The sequence below is a fragment of the Cnephaeus nilssonii genome (genome assembly GCF_951640355.1).
Source record: "Cnephaeus nilssonii genome assembly, chromosome: X".
NCBI classification, from domain to species: domain Eukaryota; kingdom Metazoa; phylum Chordata; class Mammalia; order Chiroptera; family Vespertilionidae; genus Cnephaeus; species Cnephaeus nilssonii.
Genome location: NC_137071.1, coordinates 40,551,650 through 40,576,041, shown reverse-complemented (window position 1 = coordinate 40,576,041; position 24,392 = coordinate 40,551,650). Strand labels below are relative to the sequence as shown.

The window sequence follows — 24,392 nt, the reverse complement described above, 5'->3', positions numbered from 1 at the left end:
TATATATATATATATATATATATATATATATATATATATATATATTCTCATATTGTCAGACTTTAAGTTGTATCCTAATTATTGCTGTGGCAAACATTTTTGTATCTAGACAATGGCTTTGTAGATTCTTAGGATTTTTAAGTACATATTACCAAATTCATTTATAAAAGAGTGGTACCAGTTTACAATGTCACAAAAAATGGCATAAGAATGCCTATTTTATCATACCCTTACCTCCTGATTTGTCTTTGCTAACTTAGAAATGAAAAACTTAGGGAATAGAATTTTACATTGAACCTGCTGCATTTTACAATAAAAATTGAATCTGTTACTTCAAGGTATGGTCCAGCATCAACTTATTTCAGTGGTAATAATTACCTACCTGGACCCAATAGGTATTAACCAGAACTTCTTGTTGTCTCCAAACACCTGCTGGATATTTTTGATGAAGCCAAGGTTGAACCCATTTTTCTTTGGACCACTTATAAACACTGGCGTACAGAAGGCCTCTGGGACATATAGAGGAGTTGAATAAAAGAGGGAGAAAACAATAAAGGGAAAAAAAGTTTCAGAAAAGTCATGATTTTACAGTTCTCCATGAATGCAACTTGGTTTTATGATACCTTTCTGCTGTGGTAGCATAGGATTTTCATTCTTATTTACTTAGTAAAAACTATTTTAACCACTTAACACAAAGTAAGTTTGTCATTAAATACAAAGAATTGGTACTCTCATTTATTTAAAAAAAGGCAGAAAAATGCATGATGGTAGAAAAATTAAGCAGCCATGGGCATAATATATATTTTGTAGTGCTGCAAAATATATAAGGAGTAAAATAATAGATTTAACAGCACTTTATTTAAATCTTATTGGCAACAACAGCCAAACGTTCTCCATCTTTAGAACTGGGACCAAAGCAATAACATAAATAGATAGTAATAACATTGATTTGGTTTTGAAACATTTCAGAAATGAAGATGTTCACACTGAAGCACACAATGTAAGAAGCTGAATTTTACTCCAAAAAAAAAATGTGAATGGGTGAACTATAATCAGACTTAAAGACTAAGAGAAATTTAACCATATTAGTGCATATTATATTTAAACACATTTATTCCATTAAGCAAATACTTTCACGGATGGGCTCTGGCTGCCTCTGGTCATTTCCTATATGTTCTTTGTTTTCAGACTCTTTTATCATGAAGCTTTTAGTTCTTTTCTACTTTGCAGCATGTCTAAGCCAAAAGTGCTAATCTACCACACTAGCAACTAAGTGCTACATATATATTTGGTTTGGAAAATGAGTGCAAATGCCTTCTTACCTGTTAGTGTAATTAGAAAATGAGTTTAAAAAGTATAATGGATTTTGTACTAAACTTTATTCAAATCTAAACATTCAACATTTTGACATTTTCTCTTCACTTGTCATGAGTTGATTTGCATACAATGTAAATATTTCGTTCACCATAGATAAAAAAATTGTTGCACTGGGATTCATCAGAAATATAGTTCTTCAAACAACAGACCAGAGTATAGTATAATAGACAGAAAAAGTTAATTTATTATATTCATTTTCTAGAAACTCACTTGTTTAATGTGTTCATCTCACACCCACATTACCTACACAGCTCCTTGATGATTGTAGATATTCAATGATTTTTTTGGCTTGAATTCTTTCTTAGGACTCTATTTTTGTATGTGCTCATTAAGTTAGATTCTTCTATCTTTATTGACCTTTACCTCCAAATTCTGGTATTCCCTTCTGTACTGATTCTTTCCTTCATTTCCTCATGTGAACACATAAAAATTTCAAGCTGTAAATCTAGAGAGCTATTACCCAAAATGAACTATAAAGAACTACGGTCATTTTTTGTTTTGTGTGAGGTTTCATTCACTAATGTTCTCTTCCCTATGTAAGCTTCATTCACCATGGCTCTCCTGTTTGGTAAAACTTGTTTGCATTTATCTCAATAGGGGGCAAATGAATGTCACTGCAGCTAAAATGCTTCACTGGAAGTTTTTCTCTTTCTTGAGGTTAATCCACAGGTCACTGTGATATACATTAATAATTTTTTTGTAGTCTTACCTAAGGTGGTTTTGTTTCTGCTGACAAGCCAACAATGGTAACTAAAGAGAATCACAAGGCTGACAAAAAACATGCAGGCCACAAATAGGAGAAAAAGGACATGGAACTTAGAGCGAACACTGGGTAATTCCCCCTAGAAAAGAAATAATAAACAGAAACAAAAGATTAAAGTTGTAAGGCTTGGATAGTTTTTCTATAAAGGTTAGTAATTTTTCATATGTTTAAAATGTCTAGCTGTAATTAAAAAGTAGATTTTGTAAAATTTGTAAAAACTTTCTTTCTTTTGATGACCATGCCTCTTATAGATATGCTTTTTGCTTACAAAGCTTAAAATGGATTCTTGCTTAAGTGTAGGTCACTGTAAAATAAAGTATATAGTGTACCAATTAGAAAAAGATAATGTGTAAAGAGTATACTTAGTCCTTAATTGGTATGCAATATCTTAGTTTTATAATTAGTTTCTAAATTATGAATCACTGACTAGAGGTAATTTTGAGATCATATGGTTCATCCTCTTGTCTCAAGGTGGGTTACTCTGGAATACTTTATATGTCATATTTCCTTGGACACATATGTGTGTTTAAAAATGTTATGATGATATATGTAGGAAGTTAAAACACATAGGTAGAATTTTTTAAATGTTCTGCTCATAAGTCATGAACTGATTTTAAAGCTACTACAAGTTTTGTATGGTTGTGTGTGTGTTTTTTTTAAAGCTGAAGTACAATGTGCTGATATATTACATCCTGTAAAATTACTGTTTAGACAGTAAAATTATGCAGATTTGACAGGATAATTTAAAAGCAAGTAGCTAAATATTTTTATAGTTAGCTGGAACATCTTATTCTCCATGTGTCACCAGTTTTTTAAAAAATATGAAGCCCTAAACCAAAATGAATTTTCTAAAGTTCTATAGCATGCACAGCTCATAACATTTTGTCTTCTATAGATAATCTTAGAAAAAATTTCAATTTTGGAGTGATAAACTGTGGTAATGACTTTTCTTTATCCCCTCCTTTTCTTGCTAATCATTGTTTTGGCTTGATGAATTGTTTTGAAATATTTACAAATGATCTCAAGTGATAAAGTTAATTCTCAAAGTGGACCTTACATTATGATCTGGTTCTACTCTAGTTTAGAAGAAGAAAGTTAAGGCTGGGAAACACTTGGCAAATTTAGGTAGTACCGATTTATTTCTTCTTTTAGAGATTTTTATTCATTTAGATGTGAGGAAATATTGGGAATCTTCCTGTGCGTGTTTTAAGGCTAAAGATAAGGGAAAGTAAGCCAGTGAAATGCTTTCATATGAGGGGTGGGCTGGGTGAAAATTGCATAAAATTTGTTCCCCTTTGAAATGATTATTCTTGGCCTAAGCATCCAAACTGAATTTGATTGGGTTTTGTTTGTTTTGTTTTGAATTTATAGGAAACAAATATATCAGTTTGTAAGGGTTTTTGCCTGGCTGGGTTTTTATTTCACATCTCTACTTTTTGAATATGTTTTTTTTAAATCTTTTAAAACTCATTTATTTTAATTCTTACCTTTTATGTTTAAATGGGAAATAAATAACTGTGCAAGAGGGACTGATATAAAGTCAGTTCACACCTTGGGTGGCAGAGCTGAAAATATTTCTCTGCTCTAATTACTCTTACAGGACTCTCTTGTGTCTGCCAAATCATATCTACTGTATTGTCTCTTGATAAAGTACTTAATATTTAACTTTTTTTGTTAGAAGATGATGGCCCTATGTTCAAAATTAACTTCTCAGAAGATAACCAAGTTAAATTACTCAAAGCAATAACCACCAGCAACATTTCAGGGGAATACTAGTTGAATAATACGTATTTTCTTGGTTCTAAAATAATTCATAGCTTCTATGAGGAGATTCATGGCCCAGAATGGGAGATGTAAGTTACTAATTTTTCCTAACAAAGTAGCTACTCTTTAAGTTAATATTAATGGGAGAGACATAATGTGGTGGTCTTCTGAATTCTTCATTCTAAATGTGCTAGAGCTTTTCCACAGCAGGACTACAATGGACAGTAAGACATGGTACCATGTTTAAGATCAATGGGCTTTGAGTCAGATTCAAATCCTGACTTTGAAACTTATAAGCTGGGTGATCCCGAGCATGTCACCTAACTACTATGAGCCTCAGTTTTATCATCTTTAAATGAGACTAACAATTCCTGCTTTGTCTACTTCACAAGGCTGTGGTGAGGATAAAATGAGATAATAGATATAAAAATGCTTTGAAAATAGTAAAGTACCATACAAATAGATGTTGCTGTTCTTAGGAGCACAGCTAGCTTTCTTGATACATAGCTTTTAAAATAAATGTCAGATAAGTGTTCAGGGTGGTATGGTGATTGTGAGGGGAAGAGGGGTGGATGGCAGCAGAAGAGGGTATAGAGGGATAAATAGTAATGGAAAAAATAAAATAAAAAAAACATAATAAATGGCAGTGTTTACATTTAATTTTAAGGGAGACTAAATTTACACTGAGAAAGCCATCTCTAGCCCACATCTAAGTGCTCTCTGGCTGGGGAAACTGAAAAGAAGCATTTCTCTGAATGTTCTTTTCATTATGAGGGCAAGACAAAATAAGTTTAATTGTCTCTCTCTCATATGTCAGGCATAAGCTAGTATATTGTGGAGGAGAAATAAGGGCATAGGAAAGGACAAGTCTATGTTCATCCCTGATGTTGCTTGTGAATACTGACATATTTCTGGTGATTGATTCATGTCCAACTATTATCTTTCAAGAATTAAAAAAAGCATATGGCACCTGGTTGACATTTTTATATTTGATTATTGGCTGTCTAGGAAGGCCAAAGGCAAAATGTGTAAAATGTAACATTGTTTACTCAATTATGAGAATAAAGAGTGATTCTTAAACAGTAGCCTACTGTGTTAAGGTCCAATAAAGTCAGTAGTGAAGACCAAGGCTGCCATTTTGCCTAATGAATTGGATGTAGTTATTTTCTTTACTTTCAGGGTAGTAGCACAATGTGTGAATAAAATGCCAAACATATCATATAAACTTGAGCAATAGATAAGAGATCATGTGTTGTGGAAAGGGACCAATGAAGAAACACCAAGATGCATTTTATATCTGGGGAAAATACAAAATTGATGAGAAAACTTCATTTCTGTTTATATTTTTGTATCTCTGAGTTGAAGATTTCTATATCCATTATATTATTTCTGATTCTTAATATTATTAAATGTCTGAATTGATTAAGCAAGTGGAAGGAAGAATGGAAAGCACATCCTAATATATCAAAACCCTGGGTTGTAACGAGCAATAATGACCGGAGGCTGACCAATCAGAACTCAGTGGTGGCCCGCCCCCAAGCAAGCGGTAAGGGGCAATCAGGCAGGCAGGCAGAGGGGTTAGGGGTGATCAGGTAGGCAGACCAGTGGTTAGGAGAGATCAGGTAGGCAGACAGCCCCTCCGGGCTGGCCCTGCCCCCAAGCAAGCAATTAGGGGCAATCAGGCAGGCAAGCAGAGTGGTTAGGGGTGATCAGGTAGGCAGACCAGCGGTTAGGGTTGATCAGGTAAGTAGGCAAGAGGATAGGAGTGATCAGGTAGGCAGACAGCCCCTCACAGGGCTGGCCCCAACCCCAGCAAAGAAAGAGGGAGGCCTAGGCCAGCCAAGCCATTGCACCCCAGCCGGCTGCCTGCAGAGGGAGGCCACCAGTGGCAGGGGAGGGGGGGGCAGTGCTGCACAGATGGCAAGCAGTGGAAGCGGTGGGGGTGTGGCCAGATGCCTGTAGCCCTGGAAAGAAAGCCCCGATAGGCCCTGATCTCAGGCCAGGTCTAGGGACCCTACCTGAGGGGTCCCGGATTGTGAGAGGGTGCAGGCTGGGCACGAATTTTCGTGCACTGGGCCTCTAGTATCACTATAATTTTCTACACTAGTAGGGATGAATCACTATTTAATAATTTAAATCTCAGCTACCTAGAGTCTCACTGCTGTGCCTTTCTCTCCCCTCTCCCCTGGTTTATTATAATCCATATTCTGGTCACAGGATTCTTTCCCTGCTGCTTTACCTCTCTACTTGAGGTAAGATATTCCTGTTGTATAGGCTCTTGTGCAATTCCTAAAATAATAACTAGTAGCTCTGCCTACACCTGTCTTTTTTTATTCAGGTTCAGCTTGGACAATCCTCTTCATGGAACGTTATGATATCTTAGTAATTATACTAGAGTTGTATGGAGGTAATGTCTTCTGGAGTCCATTGGCATGAAATAAAACAAATATTTTGTTATATTGCTGCCAGAACCAGTACACATATGTAAACTGAAAATCTACATTCAATTATTTTGGAAATAGATGGGTTATGATGGATATCTTCAAGTAGAAGAAAGATGTAAGTAGGATTTCTTTAGATTTCATTATAATTATCGGAATCATATTTTGAAAGGCAGAGTACTTCCAACAACTGTTTCACTTGATTTTGTTAATGAGCCTGTGAATCAGGTAACAGAGCCAATATGAGAATCCCAGTGTTTGTTATACAAAGTTCAAATAAGACTCCTCATTTCATTTTGGCAATATGTGAAGATAAGTTAATGTATCTTGCTTTTCCTGTAGGAATTTTGCAACTCTCTTTTAAACAAGGAATTAGAAAGTATTTTCTAACAATGAGGGAGTACTTTGTTACCCCTTTTCTTAGGAAACTAAGGATGTAGAATTTGTTTCAACATTTGTCAAGTCTATAATTGGTAATATGTGACTTTTTAAAGCTTGACTAAAGAAGTACATTGTAAAGAATCAGTAAAAATCAAGATGTTAGGTTCTTGAAGGCCTTAAAATGATTCTCATATGTGACAGGAACTTTTTAAATAGGAATCTTTAAATAACAGCTCCTGAATCTCAGAATATTCAGCATGGGAAACTAGCTTATGGTGCTTTCCCTTGTGGTTATTTCCATATTAGTTATTTCAAAATGTATAAAAAAATAAGGTAAAGAATGTCACAGCCTGGAGTATGTGTGTGTTTGTGTGATTTGGGGGGGGGGAGGGCAAGGAATTCAAGATTTTTTAACTTACTCTCCAGTATTTGATGAAATAGCTGAAGACTGTTGTAGCAATGTACAGGCAGTAGAGAACAGAATAACCTAAGAACTGAAGGAAGAATTTATAGTTGGAAAATCCAATGCAATTATTAACCCTAAAAAAAAAAGAAAAACTAATTTGAAATCAGGACCCATTTATTGAGAGCACACTGATACATAAGTGAATTAAGCAATGGAAGTATGTTGCTCCTACTGTTTCATTATGCGTTGTGTAGAAATTCAACAGAAATAAAACTCCCATAAGATGAACAAACTAGAAAAACAAGTTAACATCTCATTTGTTCTTCCTTTCATTCGCAGGGACAGAGACACCTGACCAATCTAATTGTTCTGAACTACTTCCTGACACACCCAATCAAACCTAGATCTTGGATGCTGAAAACCTATTAAAATCTCAGCAGCTACATTTAGTACAGTGTGGCATGTTCTCTTTGTAGTTAGATGATTTCAGACTAGTTCTCTAGATCAGACAGAAAATTTGGAGAATTGCTGATGCTAACAATCTACAGTATTTCAAACATCAAGACAGAAAAAAAACACCTGATTGTGTAATGTTAAAAGAACTTTTTGTGCTCTATTTCATTACTATGACTAATTGTTAAAGCTAATCAACAAGAGACCATTAGCTTTGTAACCCCAAGAATTTACCACCATACCTTTTGTGGTATATTTATTCTTGCTTTAAAATGTTAAATCCCCTGTCCCTCACACAAATAAAAATCCCATTGAATAGCAGAAACAGGCATGTTACAACTATGCTTACTAAAGTAGGCATATTAAGCAACTTCAACTCTTTTTGGAGGAAAGAATAAAATAAAAGGGACTTACCAAGGGCAGTGATGGTCCATTTTTAAAACACACCTAAAAAGGGAACAAAATATGGTGTGATAAGTAGGGCTATGGAAATGAAGCAATACCTCATAATGTAAGTCAATTTCTCACTAATATTTTTACATGGTACCAGTATATTTATTCCTATAGCTACTCTAAGATTATTGTGTTCTCAGTTATTCCTTGTATTAGCCAATCACAACAATTTATAGGATCATGCTGGCAACAAGTTGCATGCCTAAAAGTCCAATCTATAAAAGGGGTTGGGACATCTAGGATATTGATACAGAGAAAATGTCTAGGATATTGCCCTTCATTTTGCTCAATATACAGTTAATTAAAACTATGGAAGAAACTATATGGCTACATCTGTGTTTGAATCAAGGGTAAGATAAATACAAGTGGAACAAGCACCCAAGAAGAAAGATATGAAGATTATACCCAATTAACATAAAAATGTGGTTTTACAAAGCTGGAACAATTAGAGTAACAAAATAATGTAGTACTGAGTTATAACACAAAATGTAAAGAGAATGAAGCGTCAATGATGACAGAGAATCATTGATCAGCTTCCTCCTACACTCCCCCTACTGGGGATTGAGCATGCAACCCGGGCATGTGCCCTGACCAGAATCAAACCATGACATCCTAGCATATAGGTCATGTTCAACCACTGAACCACACTGGCTGGGAAAGAGTAACTTGATAGTTGAGAAATCTGACAAACACTACCTCACCCAGATGATCAAGATTAACATTACAATGATGTCATGTTTATATTATGTACCCTAGGTATGATATAATGAGCATGATACTTTACCTCTATGGTTTTCCTCCCCAAAACACATTACCCAAGTCTAATCTAGAGAAAAATTTCAGCTGAAATATATTCTACATAATACCTGACAATCCTAAAAGCTGTTAAGGTTACATGAAAGAAAGTAAATTCTGAGAAAGTATCACATCTAAGAGGAGCCTTAGGAGATATGGCAAATAAATGTAATGTGGTGTCCTGAATGGGATCTTGGAAGAGAAAAAGAACATTAGGAGAAATCTGAATAGAGTATGGATTTAAGTCCAAAATAATGTATAAATATTTGTTCATTAATTGTAACAAATTTATCATCCTCTATAATAAAGAGGTAATATGCAAATTACCCCTCACACCCTCACAAGATGGCTGCCTATGACCAGGCTGGCAGGGGGGTTAGTGAGGGACGACAAAACGACTGAACAGCAGGCTGCGTGGGGCAACCAAGCCGGCGGGGGGGGGGGGGCAGTGAGGGGCAACCAGGCCGGCAGAGGGGGGAAGTTGGGGGCGACCAGGATGGCAGGGGGGGCAGTTGGGGGTGATTAGGCCAGCAGGGGGGCAGTTGGGGGTGACCAGGCTGGCAGGGGGTCAGTAAGAGGCAACCAGGCCAGCACACAGAGGCAGTGAGGGGCAATCAGGCTGGCAGGGGGGCAGTTAGGGGCGACCAGGCAGGCAGGTAAGCGATTAGGAGCCAGTGGTCCAGGATTGTAAGAGGAATGTCTGAATGCCAGTTTAGGCCCAATCCCGGGGATCGGGCCTAAACTGGCAGTTGGACATCCCCCAAGGGGTCCCGGATTGGAGAGGGTGCAGGCTGGGCTAAGGGGATCCCTGCCCGTGCACAGATTTTGTGCACCGGGCCTCTAGTATTAATATAAGCTGTTAATAATAGGGAAACTGTGTGAGACTTATGAGAATTATCTTTACAACTAGAGTCCTGGTGCATGACATTTGCGCACTGGGAGGGAGGAGAGTCCCTTCAGCCTGGCCTGCACCCTCTCACAGTCTGGGACCCCTTGGGTGATGTCCGCCTGCCATGCCCCAAGGGGTCCTCAGCCCTGCCTGGCTTCTGACCATCCTGGGGCAGCTCCTGCATTGAGCATCTGCCCCCTGGTGGTCAGTGTGCATCATAGTGACTGGTTGTTCAGCTATTTGGTCGATTTGCATATTAGCCTTTTATTATATAGGATAATTCTATTCATCTAATACAGTTCTAAAATAAAATGTTTATTTATTTTTATTTTTTGTTAATCTTCACCTGAGGATATTTTCCCATTGATTTTTAGAGAGAGTGGAAGGGAGGTGGAGATACAGAGAGAGAGAAACATCAATGTGAGAGAGACACATCGATTGGTTGCCTCCCAGGTTGAGCCTGCAACTGAGGTATGTGCCCTTTACCAGAATCGAACCTGGGACCCTTCTGTCTGCAAGCCAATGCTCTATCCACTGAGCCAAACCGGGTAGGGCGAAAATATTTATTTTTTAAATGAGACTTTATTTTTCTTTCCTATCTTTAGAATAGTTTGAATTATCATCCCTATGAGTGTGTTTGGCATGTGCTCATTATAATTGAAAGGAAATGCTCTTATCTAGGAATGGTTACATGTTAAGATCAGTCACATTGTTGTCTTGGCAACGATCTGTTGCAAAGCTTAGTCCAGGGAAAATATAGCTGTCACTTACATAGCACAGACAGAGCAGTGGTGGCAGCGGTCTGGCTTGATCAAATGGCACTGGTCACAGAATCTTACAGCTATAGGAAAAATAAGATGGTTAGCACTGATTAGAGCTCAATGTGATACCATCTATCTTTCTAGCTTATCTGAATGGCTATATATATATATATATATATATATATATATATATATATATTGATTACAGATAGTCAAACTCATTTCAAGTTATCAAGCAAAAGGCAAATTGCATAAGAGAATTGTGGTATGTATGTTTTTTCCTGTTGTATCAATCTTTATTTTCAAATACAAGCAAAAGTTCATTTAAAAAGTCACAGAAAGCTGAGCCAGCTGGGCTGCATGGGCTCAGGAAACAAGCTACAGAGGCAAAAGAAGGTCCCTTGGAGCTTAGGAGAGAGAGTGTGCACAAAGGTATGCGACTTCAGGGAAAAAGAGGGGGAATGGTGCCAGCATGAGAGAGAGAGAGAGAGAGAGAGAGAGAGAGAGAGAGAGAGGAGGTGCCTTGGCAAAAGTAGGGGGTGGGGAAGGGCTCAGGAATACTTAAGAGAGAGAGAAAGTGTACCCTATTGTATCAATCTTGAAAGTACAAGTACCTTTTTGGGAATGAAGGTAAAGGGGAAAGTTTTCATATCATAGGATTAGACACAATAACTAATCATAATCTGTGTTATAAAACAAACTATACTGTCAACTGCTTGAGTGATCTTGGGAAAATTATTTAGTCTCTGTTTACTTTAACTTTAGTATCTGAAAACTAGGATTCATATTTTATCTTCTGTTTTTTCAGACATTTTATTCTATGAGGTAGATAAAATTCCTAAAGCATAGAAAAGATAGTGGTTTTTAGAATAACTGTTTGGAAAATAGAAGAGACATTGTAGAAAAATAGTTCAAGTGACCATTTCATAGATAAAGGAAGTAAAGACCTGAGTCAAACCAAGTGAATTATACAAGGTCACACAGTGAGTGAATGGTATTGCTGTGACCAGTATACGTTTTCTGACCCCATAGTTTAGTGTTCTCTTCACACTGTAAGTCCCAAATAAAAATCATTTCTCCCCCCTCCCTCCTTTCTTATTTCCCTTAGATAAAAGGCATTTTTTTAAAACTTTTTCCCCATTAGTTAACATATCATATTATATTAGTTTCAGGTGTACAACATAGTGGTCAGATATTTATATACCTTACAAAGGGATTACCCTGATAATTCTAGTACTTAGTTGAAACCATACATAGTTATTACAATACTAGAGGCCCGGTGCATGACATTCAGGCACTGGGGAGTCCCCTCAGCCCAGCCTGCACCCTCTCACAGTGCAGGGGAGTGGGCCTAAGGGTGCAGGTGGACATCCCCCGAGGTTCCTTAGTGCTACCACAGAGGCAGGAGAAGCGAGCCCGACTTCTGGCTGAGCTGTGCTCCCCCTGTGGGGGCACATTGACCACCAGGGGGCAGCTCCTGCATTGAGTGTCTGCCCCCTGGTGGTCAGTGAGCATCATAGCCACCAGTTGTTCTGCCATTTGGTCTACTTGCATATTAGCCTTTTATTATATAGGATAATTGACTATGTCCCCTGTGGGGTACTTTATAACCCCATGACTATTTTGTAACAATGAATTTGCATGTCTTTTTCAATTTTTATTTTTATTTTATTTTTTTCACATCTAATTTATTTATTTATTATTATTATTATTTTATTGATTAAGGTATCACATATTTGTCCTCATGCCCCCATTCCCATCCCACACCCCTCCCCACACATGCCCCCACCCCCCTGTTGTCCCCAACCACTGGTTAGGCGCATATGCTTGCATACAAGTCCTTTGGTTGATCTCTCGCCTTTACCCCCACCCTCCCCTACCCTCCCTCTGAGGCCTGACAGTCTGATCCGTGCCTCCTTGTTTCTGGGTCTGTTCTTGTTCATCAGTCTATGTTGTTCATTATTTCCACTAGATGAGTGAGATCATGTGCTATTAGAAATACACTTATAAGAACCGAAAATGAGACAAGCAATAATGGTTATGGGTTTCAGAGAGGAAGGGAGAGGGAAAGAGATAGAAACAACAATGACAGGCAATCATTGATCGGCTGCCTCCTCCATAACCCCCCATTGGGGATCCAGTCCACAACTCAGGCATGTGCCCTGACTGGGAATCAAATCATGACCTCCTGGTTCACAGGTCAACACACCCGCCTGGCTTTGGGCACATCTTAATCCCTTCCCCTTCTTCTTCCATCACCCCAAACTACCCTTCTGACAAACATCAAAATGTACTCTGTATCTGTAAGTTTGTTTCTGTTTTGTTTACTGTTTTTAGATTCCACATACAAGTGAAATCATATGGTATTTGTCTTTCTTTGATTTATTTCACTTAGCATAATACCCTTTATATCTATCCATGTTGTTACAAATGGTAAGATTTCATTTTTTATGGCTGCGTTATATTCCATTATACAAATATACCATATATTCTTTATCCACTCATCTATTGATGGACATGTAGGTTGCTTCCATATCTTGGTTACCTATCCTAGCTAATAAAGAGGGAATATGCTAATTGACCACCACACCATCACAAAGAAGGCAGCACCCACAGCCAATAAGGAGGGAATATTCTAATTGACTGCCACTCCCTCAAAGATGGCAGCACCCACAGCCACAAGATGGTGGTGCCCAGTCCCCTCAGCCCCACCAGGGCAGCAGGCATGTGGCATGGCTGGGCCCACCCCCAGGTGGGTCTGGCCACTCCGCATGCCTGCCTCCAGAGTCTCCCAGTCCCCTCAGCCTCCTTGCCACCCAGGGCTGGCCTGAGGCACAGGCAAGCCTCAGATGGCAGCTGCCCAGTCAACTCCCGAGGTGCGGGCAAGCCCAGATGGTGGCTGCCCAGGCACCCAGGGCCAGTCCGAGGCTCTGGTAACCAGGGTTGGGACGAGACTTGTTCTGCCAGCAGTGGCAGCAGCAGAGGTGTGATGAGGCGTCACCTTCCACTGATCACCGGGTCACTTCCCACCCCTGAGGGCTCCTGGACTGTGAGAGGGGGCAGGCCGGGCTGAGGGACCCCCCTCTCCAGTGCATGAATTTTCATGCACCAGGCCTCTAGTCCTACCTAATAATAGAGTAATATGTAAATTGACTGCACCTTCGCTATGCCTAAGCCACGCCCACCAGCCAATCAGGAGCAAATAAACCCAACCAAGATGGCTACAGCCACTGAGAGCGGGCGGGAGGCTTGAGTTTCCACGGTAACAAAAGAAGCCATCCTGTTGCCAGCCTAAGCCTCCACTCAAGGCTACAAAGTTTCAATTATAGAAGGTGAATTAACTCCAACAGAAATCGCTGCTGGCCGCGGAGTGAGCAGCAGGCTTGGCTTTGCTCCAGGCTACAAAGTTTCAATTGTAGAAGGTAAATAAATTCCAGATACCAGGGCCTCGTCTTGGGTCACCAGGGGATGTGGCCAGCCTGCAAACCACCACAGGCCCCTCGCTCAGGCCGCTCCACACCCCAAAGGAACCCCCACCCTTCAGGGCAAACCAGTCAGCCCCCACCCATGCACCAGGCCTCTATCCTATCTAATAAAAAAGTAATATGCAGATTGACCATCACTGCAACACACAATATAGCTGCCCCCATGTGGTCAAAGATCCTGCCCCCATGTGGACACAAGATGGCCACCACAAGATGGCCAGCAGGGGAGGGCAGTTGGGAGGCACCAGGCCTGCAAGGGAGGGCAGTTGGAGGTGATCAACCCTGCAGGGGAGGGCAGTTAGGGGTGACCAGGCTGGCAGAGGAGGGAAGTTGAGGGCAAACAGGCTGGCTGGGGAGCAGTTAGGCATCAATCAGGCTGGCAGCAGAGTGGTTAGGGGGTTATCAGGCTGGCAGGCAGAAGCGGTAGGGGCAATCAGGAAGGCAGGCAGGTGATCAGTTGGGAGCCAGCAGTCCTGGATTGTAAGAGGGATATCCAACTGCCCGTTTAGGCCCGATCCGGGATCGGGCCTAAATGGGCAGTCAGACATCCCTTGAGGGGTCCTAGATTGGAGAGGGTGCAGGCTGGGCTGAGAGACACGCCCCCCTCCATGCACGAATTTTGTGCACCAGGCCTCTAGTTATATATAAAACCCTAATATGCAAATACAATGGTGGAACAGCCAGTTGCTATGACATGCACTGACCTCCAGGGGTCACGTGCAGAACATGGCGGGCATTGGCAGCAGGCGGCAGAGTGCAAAACATGGTGGGTATTGGCTGTGGCTGGAAGGTAGAGCAGGTGAATGGGGGCTCTAGACCAAGGCGGGGTGCTGGTCGCTGTCATTGGGGCAAGCCTCTGGTGGTTACTGAAAATTTTTTGTTTCCGTGTGCTGAGGTCCTGCCTGGTGCTTGCACCTGCTGCCGGTGCTGGCCCCACTTGCACCCACTGTTGGTGCTGGAGCCACCGCTCGCAGCCGCTGCCAGCACCCGGTGCCCACCCTGATTGCTTGGTGCCATCAGCAGGTGCGAGTGGTGGCTGCAGGCCACGATCGCCCCTCAGGGCTTCTCCACCTCCCCCTGCTCCTGAGGGATGATCGATCAGGGCTGGAAGCCACCTCTTGCACCTGCTGCCGGTGATGGCCCTGGTTGCACCCACTGCTGGCACAAGAGCTGAGGCTCGCACCACTGCCAGCGCTGGCCCTGCTCGCATCCACAGTCAGTGCCAGAGCTGCTGCTCACACCCGCTGCCAGTGCCCGGTGCTGGTGCTGATCTCTTGGTGTCGTCAGTGGGTGCAAGTGGTGGCTACTGGCCCCAATCACCCCTGAGGGCTTCTCCACCTCCCCTTGCTCCTGAGGGGTGATCGGGGCAGTAGCCACCATTTGCACCTGCTGCTGGTGCCAGCCCTAATGGCTTCATGCCATCAGTGGGTGGGAGTGGCGGTGGCGGGAGAGGGGCTGCCAGCAGAGAGGGGATTGGAGGCCACAGTAAAAGGCGCTGGGAGAGGGCTTGGAGGATGGGCCAAGACCTGCCCCTGTGCCCACCACAGCCTCGTGGCCCACAGTTCCTTTCAAGGTGCACTGGTCCCCTAGTAGTAAATAATGCTGCAATAGACATAGGGTTGTATATATCTTTTTGAAAAAGCATTTTCTTTTCCTGCTCATTTTCTCTGTATTTATTGACAGAGTATGACTTCGTTTAATGACATTAAGTGTAACAACTAAAATCATGAATAATTTGAGCTAATATCATAATTTCATCAAAAGTGTTCACTAAACACACACAACTGATTCAATATAATAGACTTCTAATTCAGCACAGTATGTGTTCATTTCCAATGATAGGTAGTGATCGAAGTTTGATACAATTGAGGCAAGAAAGAAAGGTATTTGCCTGTTTGACTCTTTCAGCATATTTTTAAATTTTATTTTTAATGAAATTTTTTGGGGATATAGGTTAATGAGATTATATAGGTTTGAAGTGTACATTTCTATGATACATGATCTGTATATTGCATTGTGTGCCCAACCCCAAAGTCATATAATCTATCACCAGGTATTTGGCCCCCTTTACTCCCCCCAACCCCCTTCCCTCTGGTAATGAGCATACTGTTGTCTATGTCTCTGAATTTCAGTTATATCTCACATATGAGTGAAATCATATGGTTCTTAGCTTTATTTGACTGACTTACTCCACTTAGTACAATATTCTCAACCTCCATCCATGTTGTCTCAAGTGGCAGTATTTTATATTTTCTTATGGATGAGAAATATTCCATGGCATATACGTACCACATCTTCTTTATCCAATCATCTATTGAAGGACACTTTGGTTGTTTCCATGTCTTGGCCACCATGAAAAATGTTGTAATGAACATAGTTGGGTATATATCTTTGAGAATAAATGTTTTCAAATTTTGGGGGGTAGATACCCAAGAGAGGTTTGTTGGGTCAAAAGGTAACTCCATTTTTAATTTTGAGGAACCACCATACTGTTTTACATAGTGGCTGTACCAGTTTACATTCCCATCAGCAGGGAATGAGGGTTCCTTTTCCTCCACAACTTTTCCAATACTTGCTATTAATTTCCTTATTGATAATAGGCATTCTAACCAGTGTGAGGTGGTATATCATTGTAGTTTTGATTTGCAATTCTCTAATAGCTAACCAAGTTGAGCATGTTTTCACATATCTGTTGGCCATTTGTCTTCTTGGGAGAAGTGTCTGTTCAGATCCTCTGTCCTTTTTTTCCTCTACTTTTTAAATATATATTTTTATTGTTGATAGTATTACAGATATCTCCCATTTTCTCCTCCTCCTTCTCCCAGCCCCTACCCACTACCATATGTCTTCACCACCCTACTGCCTGTGTCCATGGGCTATGCATATAAGTATATAAGTTCTTTGGCTTAACTCTTATTATCCCCCCAATCCCACATTGAGGTATGTCAGTCTGTTCCATGCCTCCCTGTTTCAGGTCTTATTTTGTTGGTAAATTCCTTTTGTTCACTAAATTCCACAAATAGGTGAGATCATGTAATATTTCTCTTTCTCAGTCTAACTTATTTCACATGGCATAATATTATCCAGATCCATCCATGCTGTCCCAAAGGGTAAGAGATCCCTATTTTTCACAGCTGCATAGTATTCCATAGTGTAAATGTCCCACAGCTTTTTTATCCATTCATCTACTGATGGGAACTTGGGCTGTTTCCAAATCGTAGCTATCCTACATAATAATAGACAAATATGCAAATTGACCATACCTCCGCTACACCCAAGCCACGCCCACCAGCCCAAGCCACGCCCACCAGTCAATCAGGGCGAGTATGCAAATAAACCGAACCAAGATGGCTACAGCCACCGAGAGCAAGGTTTCCCAGGCAAAAGAGGGAAACAAGCTTTCCGCCTGCCCTTGACAGGCCTAAGCCTCCACTCAAGCTACAAAGTTTCAATTATAGAAGGTAACAAATTCAAACAGAATGGCGGCAGCCATGGAGCTGGAGAGACCAGGCCAGGGTTGCCCGCGGTAACAGAGAAAGCAAAGCTTTCCGCACACCCTGGCCGGGCTCAGGCCTCTGCTTAAGGCTACAAAGTTTCAATTATAGAAGGTGAATTAACTCAAACAGAAATGGCTGCCGGTGGAGCATGCAGGAGGCTTGGCTCCACTCCAGGCTACAAAGTTTCAATTGTAGAAGGTAAATAAATTCCAGATAACAGTGCCTCCTCTTGGGTCGCCAGGGGTCGTGGATGGCCTGCAAACCACCACAGGCCCCTTGCTCAGGCTGTCCCATGCCCCAAGGGAACCCCCACCCTTATCTGGGACACACTTCAGGGCAAACCAGCTGGCCCCCACTCCTGCACCAGGCCTCTATCCTATCTAATAAAAGAGTAATATGCAGATTGACCACCACTCCAACACACAATATGTCTGTCCCCATGTGGTCAAAGATGACTGCCCCCATGTGGACACAAGATGGCCACCACAAGATGGCCAGCAGGGGAGGGCAGTTGGGAGGCACCCGGCCTGCAAGGGAGGGAAGTTGGAGGAGATCAACCCTGCAGGGGAGGGCAGTTAGGGGTGCCCGGGGCAGCAGAGGAGGGAAGTTGGGGGCAAACAGGCTGGCAGGGGAACAATTAGGCATCAATCAGGCTGGCAGCAGAGTGGTTAGGGGTGATCAGGCTGGCAGGCAGAAGCGGTTAGGGGCAATCGGGAAGGCAGGCAGGCAAGCAGTTGGGAGCCAGCAGTCCTGGATTGTGAGAGGGGTCCCAGATTGGAGAGGATACAGGCTGGGCTGAGAAACAACACCCCCCCCACGTGCATGAATTTCGTGCACCGGGCCTCTAGTTGTAAATAATGCTGCTATGAATATAGGGGTGTATATATTCTTTCTGATTGGTGTTTTTGGGTTTTTAGGATATATTCCCAGAAGTGGGATCACTGGGTCAAATGGAAGTTCCATTTTTAACTTTTAAAGGAAACTCCATACTGCTTTCCATAGTGGCTGCACCAATCTGCATTTCCACCAATAGTGAACTTGTGTTCCCTTTGTCCTTATCCTGGCCAGCACTTGATTTTTCTGATGATAGCTGTTCAAACAGGTGTGAGGTGATATCTCATTGTCATTTTAATTTACATCTCTCTGATGATCAGTGACTTTGATCCTTTTTTCATGTGTCTCTTGGCCATTAGTATATCCTCTTTGGAGAAATGTTTATTCAGGTCTTCTGCCATTTTTTAAATTGGATTGCTTGTCTTTTTTTTGTTGAGTTGTATGAGTAATTTATATATTTGGGATATAAATCCCTTATCAGATACATCATTGGCAAATATGTTCGCCCAATCAGAGGGTCTTCTTTTTAATTTGATGGTGGTTACTTTTACTGTGCAGAAGCTTTTTATTTTGATGTAGTCCCATTTGTTTATTTTCTCCTTAGTTTCCTTTGCCCTAGGAGATGTATCCATAAATATATTGTCAAGTGAGATGTATGAGATTTTACTGCCTATGTTTTCTTCTAAGATTTTTATGGTTTCATGCATTACATTTAAGACTTTTACCCACCTTGAGTTTATTCTTGTGTATGGGACAAGTTGGTGGCCTCATATCAAGTGTCTTTCCAGTTTTCCCAACACCATTTGTTGAAGAAACTCTTTACTCCATTTTATGTTCTTACCTCTGTTGTCAAATATTAATTTACCACAATGGTGTGGGTCGATGTCTGGGGTCTGTGTTCTGATCCATTGGTCTATATGCCTGTACGTGTGCCTCATACCAGGCTGTTTTGGTTATAATGGCTTTGTAGTGTAGTTTGACATCCAGTATTGTGATCCCCTCTACTAATTCTTTTTTAAAAAATTCTTTATTGATTAAGGTATTACATATGTGTCCTTATCCCCCCATTACCCCCAACCACCCCCCATTCATGCGCTCACTCCCCCTGTTGTCTATGTCCATTGTTTAGGCTTATATGCATGCATACAAGTCCTTTGGTTGATCTCTCCTCTTTACCCCCACCGTCCCCTACCTTCCCTCTGAGGTTTGATGGTCTGATTAATGCTTCTCCATCTCTGGATCTGTTTTTGTTCATCAGTTTATGTTATTCACTAGAAGCCCGGTGCACGAAATTCGTGCACGGCGGGGGGTTGTCCCTCAGCCCAGCCTGTACCCTCTCCAATCTGGGACTCCTGGAGGGATGTCCGACTGCCCGTTTAGGCCCGATCAACGGGCAGTCGGACATCTCTCTCACAATCCAGGACTGCTGGCTCCCAACTGCTTGCCTGCCTGCCTTCCTGATTGCCCCTAACCGCTTCTGCCTGCCAGCCTGATCACCCCCTAACCACTCCGCTGCCAGCCTGGTTGATGCTTAACTGCTCCCCTGCCAGCCTGTTTGCCCCCAACTTCCCTCCTCTGCCAGCCTGGTCACCCCTAACTGCCTCTCCTGCAGGGTTGATCACCTCCAACTGCCCTCCCTTGCAAGCCTGGTCCCTCTCAACTGTCCTCCCTTGCAGGCCAGGTGCCTCCCAACTGCCCTCCCCTGCTGGCCATCTTGTAGTGGCCATCTTGTGTCCACATGGGGGCAGGATCTTTGACCACATGGGAGCAGCTATATAGTGTGTTGCAGTGATGATCAATCTGCATATTATTCTTATTAGATAGGATAGAGGCCTGGTGCACGGGTGGGGGCCAGCTGGTTTGCCCTGAATGGTGTCCAGGATCAGGGTGGGGTTCTCTTGGGGCGTGGCGCGGCCTGAGTGAGGGGCCTGTGGTGGTTTGCAGGCCGGCCACGCCCCCTGGCAACCCAAGCAGAGGCCCTGGTATCTGGAATTTATTTTCCTTCTACAATTGAAACTTTGTAGCCTAGAGCGGAGCCAAGCCTGCTGCTCCCTCAGAGGGCCCCAGCCATTTCTGTGGCAGTTAATTCACCTTCTACAATTGAAAATTTGTAGCCTTAAGCGGGTGAGCCCGGCCAGGGTGTGCGGAAAGCTTTGCTTCCCCTGTTGCCGCCAGCAACCCTGGCCTGCTCTCTCAAGCTCCATTCTGCCGCCATTTGTTTGAATTTGTTTACCTTCTATACTGAAACTTTGTAGCTTGAGTGGAGGCTTAGGCCTGCAACGGCTATGGAAAGCTTGGCTTGCTCTGTTACCTGGGAAACCTTGCTCTCTGTGGCTGTAGCCATCTTGGTTTGGGTTAATTTGCATACTCACCCTGATTGACTGGTGGACTTGGCTTGACTGGTGGGCGTGGCTTATGTAGCAGAGTGATGGTTAATTTGCATATTACCATTTTATTAGAGAGGATTATATTCCACCAATGAGTGAGATCATGTGATATTTATATTTCTCTTACTGGCTTATTATGTTTAGCATAATGCTCTCCAGGTCCATCCATGCTTTTGCAAATGGTAAGAATTCCCTCTTTTTAAATGCAGTGTAGTATTCCATTGTGTAGATGTACCACAGTTTTTTAATCCACTTATCTGCTGATGGGCACTTAGGCTGTTTCCAAATCTTAGCTATGGTGAATTCTGCTGCTATGAACATAGGGGTGCATATATCCTTTCAGATTGGTGCTTCTAGAGTCTTGGCATATATTCCTAGAGGTGGGATCACTGGGTCAAATGGGAGTTCCATTTTTAGTTTTTGAGGAAACTCCAAACTGTTCTCCACAGTGGCTGCACCAGTCTGCATTCCCACCAGCAGTGCACGAGGGTTCCTTTTTCTCCGCATCCTCACCAGCACATGTTGTTTATTGATTTGTTGGTGATAGACACTCTGGAAGGTGTGAGATGGTACCTCATTGTTTTGATTTCCATCTCTCAGATGATTAGTGATTTTGAGCATGTTTTCATATGACTCTTGGCCTTCCTAATGTCCTCTTTTGAAAAGTGTCTATTTAGGTCCTTTGCCCATTTTTTGATTGGATTGTTTATCTTCCTTTTGTTAAGTTGTATGAGTTCCCTATAAATGTTGGAGATTAAACCTTTATCGGTGATAACATTGGCAAATATGTTCCCCATACAGTGGGCTTTCTTGTTGTTTTGTTGATGGTTTCTTTTGCTGTTCAAAAGCTTTTTATTTTGATGTAGTCCCATTTATTTATTTTCTCTATAATTTCCATTGTCCAAGGAGCAGTATCAGTGAAGAAATTGCTTTGGCATATGTCTGAGATTTTGCTGCCTGTGGATTCCTCTGGTATTTTTATGGTTTCCTGTCTTATGTATAAGTTCTTTAACCATTTTGAGATTATTTTTGTGTATGGTGTAAGTTGGTGGTCTAGTTTCATTTTTTTTGCATGTATCTGTCCAATTTTCCCAACACCATTTATTGAAGAGACTGTCTTGACTCCATTGTATGTTCTTGCCTCCTTTGTCGAATATTAATTGAGCATAGTGTTTTGGGTTGATTTATGGGTTCTCTCTTCTATTCCATTGGTGTATATGTCTGTTCTTGTGCCAGTACCAGGCTGTTTTGAGAATAGTGGTTTTGTAATACAGCTTGATATCTTGTATTGAGAGCCCACCTACTTTGTTCTTCTTTCTCAGAATTGCTGCAGCTATTCGGGGTCATTTTTCATTCCAGATGAATTTTTAGAAAATTTGTTCTAGGTCTGTGAAATATTCTATTGGTATTTTAAAAGAGAGTGCATTGAATCTATAGATTGCTTTTGGTAGTATGGACATTTTGATGATGTTGATTCTACCAATCCATGAACACGGTATGCTCTTTCATCTGTTTATGTCTTCCTCTATCTCTTTTTTCACTGTCCTGTAGTTTTTTCACATATAGGTCTTTTACCACCTTAGTTAAGTTTATTCCTAGGTATCTAAATATTTTTGGTGCAATGGTAAATGAGATTGCTTTTTCAGTCCCTATTTCTGTAAGTTCACTATTTTTGTATAGAAATGTCATAGATTTCTTGGTGTTAATTTTGTATCCTGCTACATTGTCAAATTCATTTATGAAGTGTAATAATTTATTTTGATGAAGTCTTTAGGGTTTTCAATGTAAAGTATCACATCATCTGCAAATAAGGACAGTTTTACTTATTCTTTTCCAATTTGAATGCCTTTTATTTCTTCTTGATGTCTCATCACAATGGCTAGTACTTCCAGTACTATGGCAAAAAGGAGTGGTGATAGTGGGCATCCCTGTCTTGTCCCTGTTCTTGGGGAAATGGTTTTAATTTTTGCTCATTGAGTATGATGTTGGCTGTGGGTTTATCATCTATGGCTTTTATTATGTTGAGGTATGATACTTCCATTCCCACCTTCCTAATAGTTTTTATCAAGAAAGGGTGTTGGATTTTGTCAAATGCTTTTTCTGTCAATTGATATGACTATGAGATTTTTATTTCTCAATTTGTTTATGTAATGTATCACGTTTATTGCTTTGCAGATATTGTACCATCCTTCCATTCCCAGGATAAATCATACTTGGTCATGGTGTATGTACATTCGGATGTACTGCTGGATCCTATTTGCTAGAATTTTGTTGAGAATTTTGGCGTCTATGTTCATGAGGGTTATTGGCCTGTAATTCTCTTTCATTGTGTTGTCTTTGTCTCGTTTTCGTATTAGGGTGATACTGGCTTCATAGAATGAGCTTGAAAGTGTTCCTTCCTCTTGAATTTTTTGGAATAATCTGAGGAGGATAGGTTTTAGTTCTTCCTTAAATGTTTGTTAAAATTCCCCTGTGAAGACGCCTGGCCCTGGGCTTTTGTTTCCTGGAAGCTTTTTGATGACTGCTTCAATTTCATCCATATTCATCAGTCTATTGAGATTTTTAGAATCTTCCTCATTGACTTTTGGAGGATTGTATTTTTCTAGGAATATGTCCATTTCCTCCAGGTTGTCTAGTTTGTTAGAATAGAGTTGTTCATAGTATTTTCTAACAATCCTTTGTATTTCTGTGGGGTCTGTTTTTATTTCGCCTCTTTTATTTCAGATTTTGTTTATTTGGGTCCTCTCTGCTTCCTGGTGAGCCCGGCTAGAGGTTCATCAATCTTGTTTATCCTTTCAAAGAAGCAGCTCTTGATTTCATTGAGCTTTTTTATTGTTGTTTTGTTGTTGTTGTTTGTTTGTTTGTTTGTTTGTATTCTTTTCTTTCGTCTCTCTATCATTTATTTCTGCTCTGATCTTTTTATTTAATATATTTTATTGATTTTTTTACAGAGAGGAAGAGAGAGGGATAGAGAGTTAGAAACATCGATGAGAGAGAAACATCGATCAGCTGCCTCCTGCACACCCCCCACTGGGGATGTGCCCGCAACCAAGGTACATGCCCTTGACCGGAATCGAACCTGGGACCCTTGAGTCCGCAGGCCGACGCTCCATCCACTGAGCCAAACCGGCTTCGGCTCTGCTCTGATCTTTATTATCTCCTTCCTTCTGCTCACTCTGGGCTTTATTTGTTGCTCTCATTCTAATTTTCTGAGTTGTAGAGTTAGATGATTTCCTACCATTTTTTTTCTTGTTTTTTTTTTTTTTTTTTGAGGTAGTCCTGTAGAGCTATAAACTTCTCTCTCAGGACTACTTTCATTGTATCACATAGATTTTGGATTGTTGTGCTTATTGTCAATATTTTCCAGGATGCTTTTAATTTCTACCTTGATCTCTTTGGTTACCCAATCATTGCTTAATAGCATGCTATTCAGCTTCCAAGTGTGTGAATTTTTTGTATTGTTTTTATTGTAGTTTATTTCTAATATTACACCATTTTGGTCTGAGAAGATGCTGGATATGATTTCAATCTTCTTGAATTTGGGGATACTTTGCTTGTGACCCAATCTGTGCTCTATTTTTTAAAATGTCCCTGTGCACTTGAGAAGAATGTATATTCCCTGGTTTTGGGGTGAAATGTTCTGAAGATGTCAATTAAGTCCATCTGATCTAGTGAGTCATTTAGTATTGCTGTTTCTTTGCTGATT

At 41.1% G+C, this 24,392-nt stretch overlaps 1 protein-coding gene across 2 annotated transcripts in view; it reads right to left on the bottom strand.

Annotated features, from left to right (window-relative positions):
* ZDHHC15 (zDHHC palmitoyltransferase 15) overlaps nt 1–24,392 on the bottom strand; it is a gene marked incomplete at both ends in the record, with an annotated part of 368,662 nt that overhangs the window by 79,535 nt on the left and 264,735 nt on the right. For both annotated transcript variants that reach the window (XM_079764776.1, XM_079764777.1), the window contains 5 exons: nt 383–509; nt 2,087–2,219; nt 7,146–7,266; nt 8,000–8,032; nt 10,494–10,563. In XM_079764776.1, the coding sequence (XP_079620902.1) occupies nt 383–509; nt 2,087–2,219; nt 7,146–7,266; nt 8,000–8,032; nt 10,494–10,563 (484 nt within the window). The remainder of the gene's footprint in view (nt 1–382; nt 510–2,086; nt 2,220–7,145; nt 7,267–7,999; nt 8,033–10,493; nt 10,564–24,392) is intronic.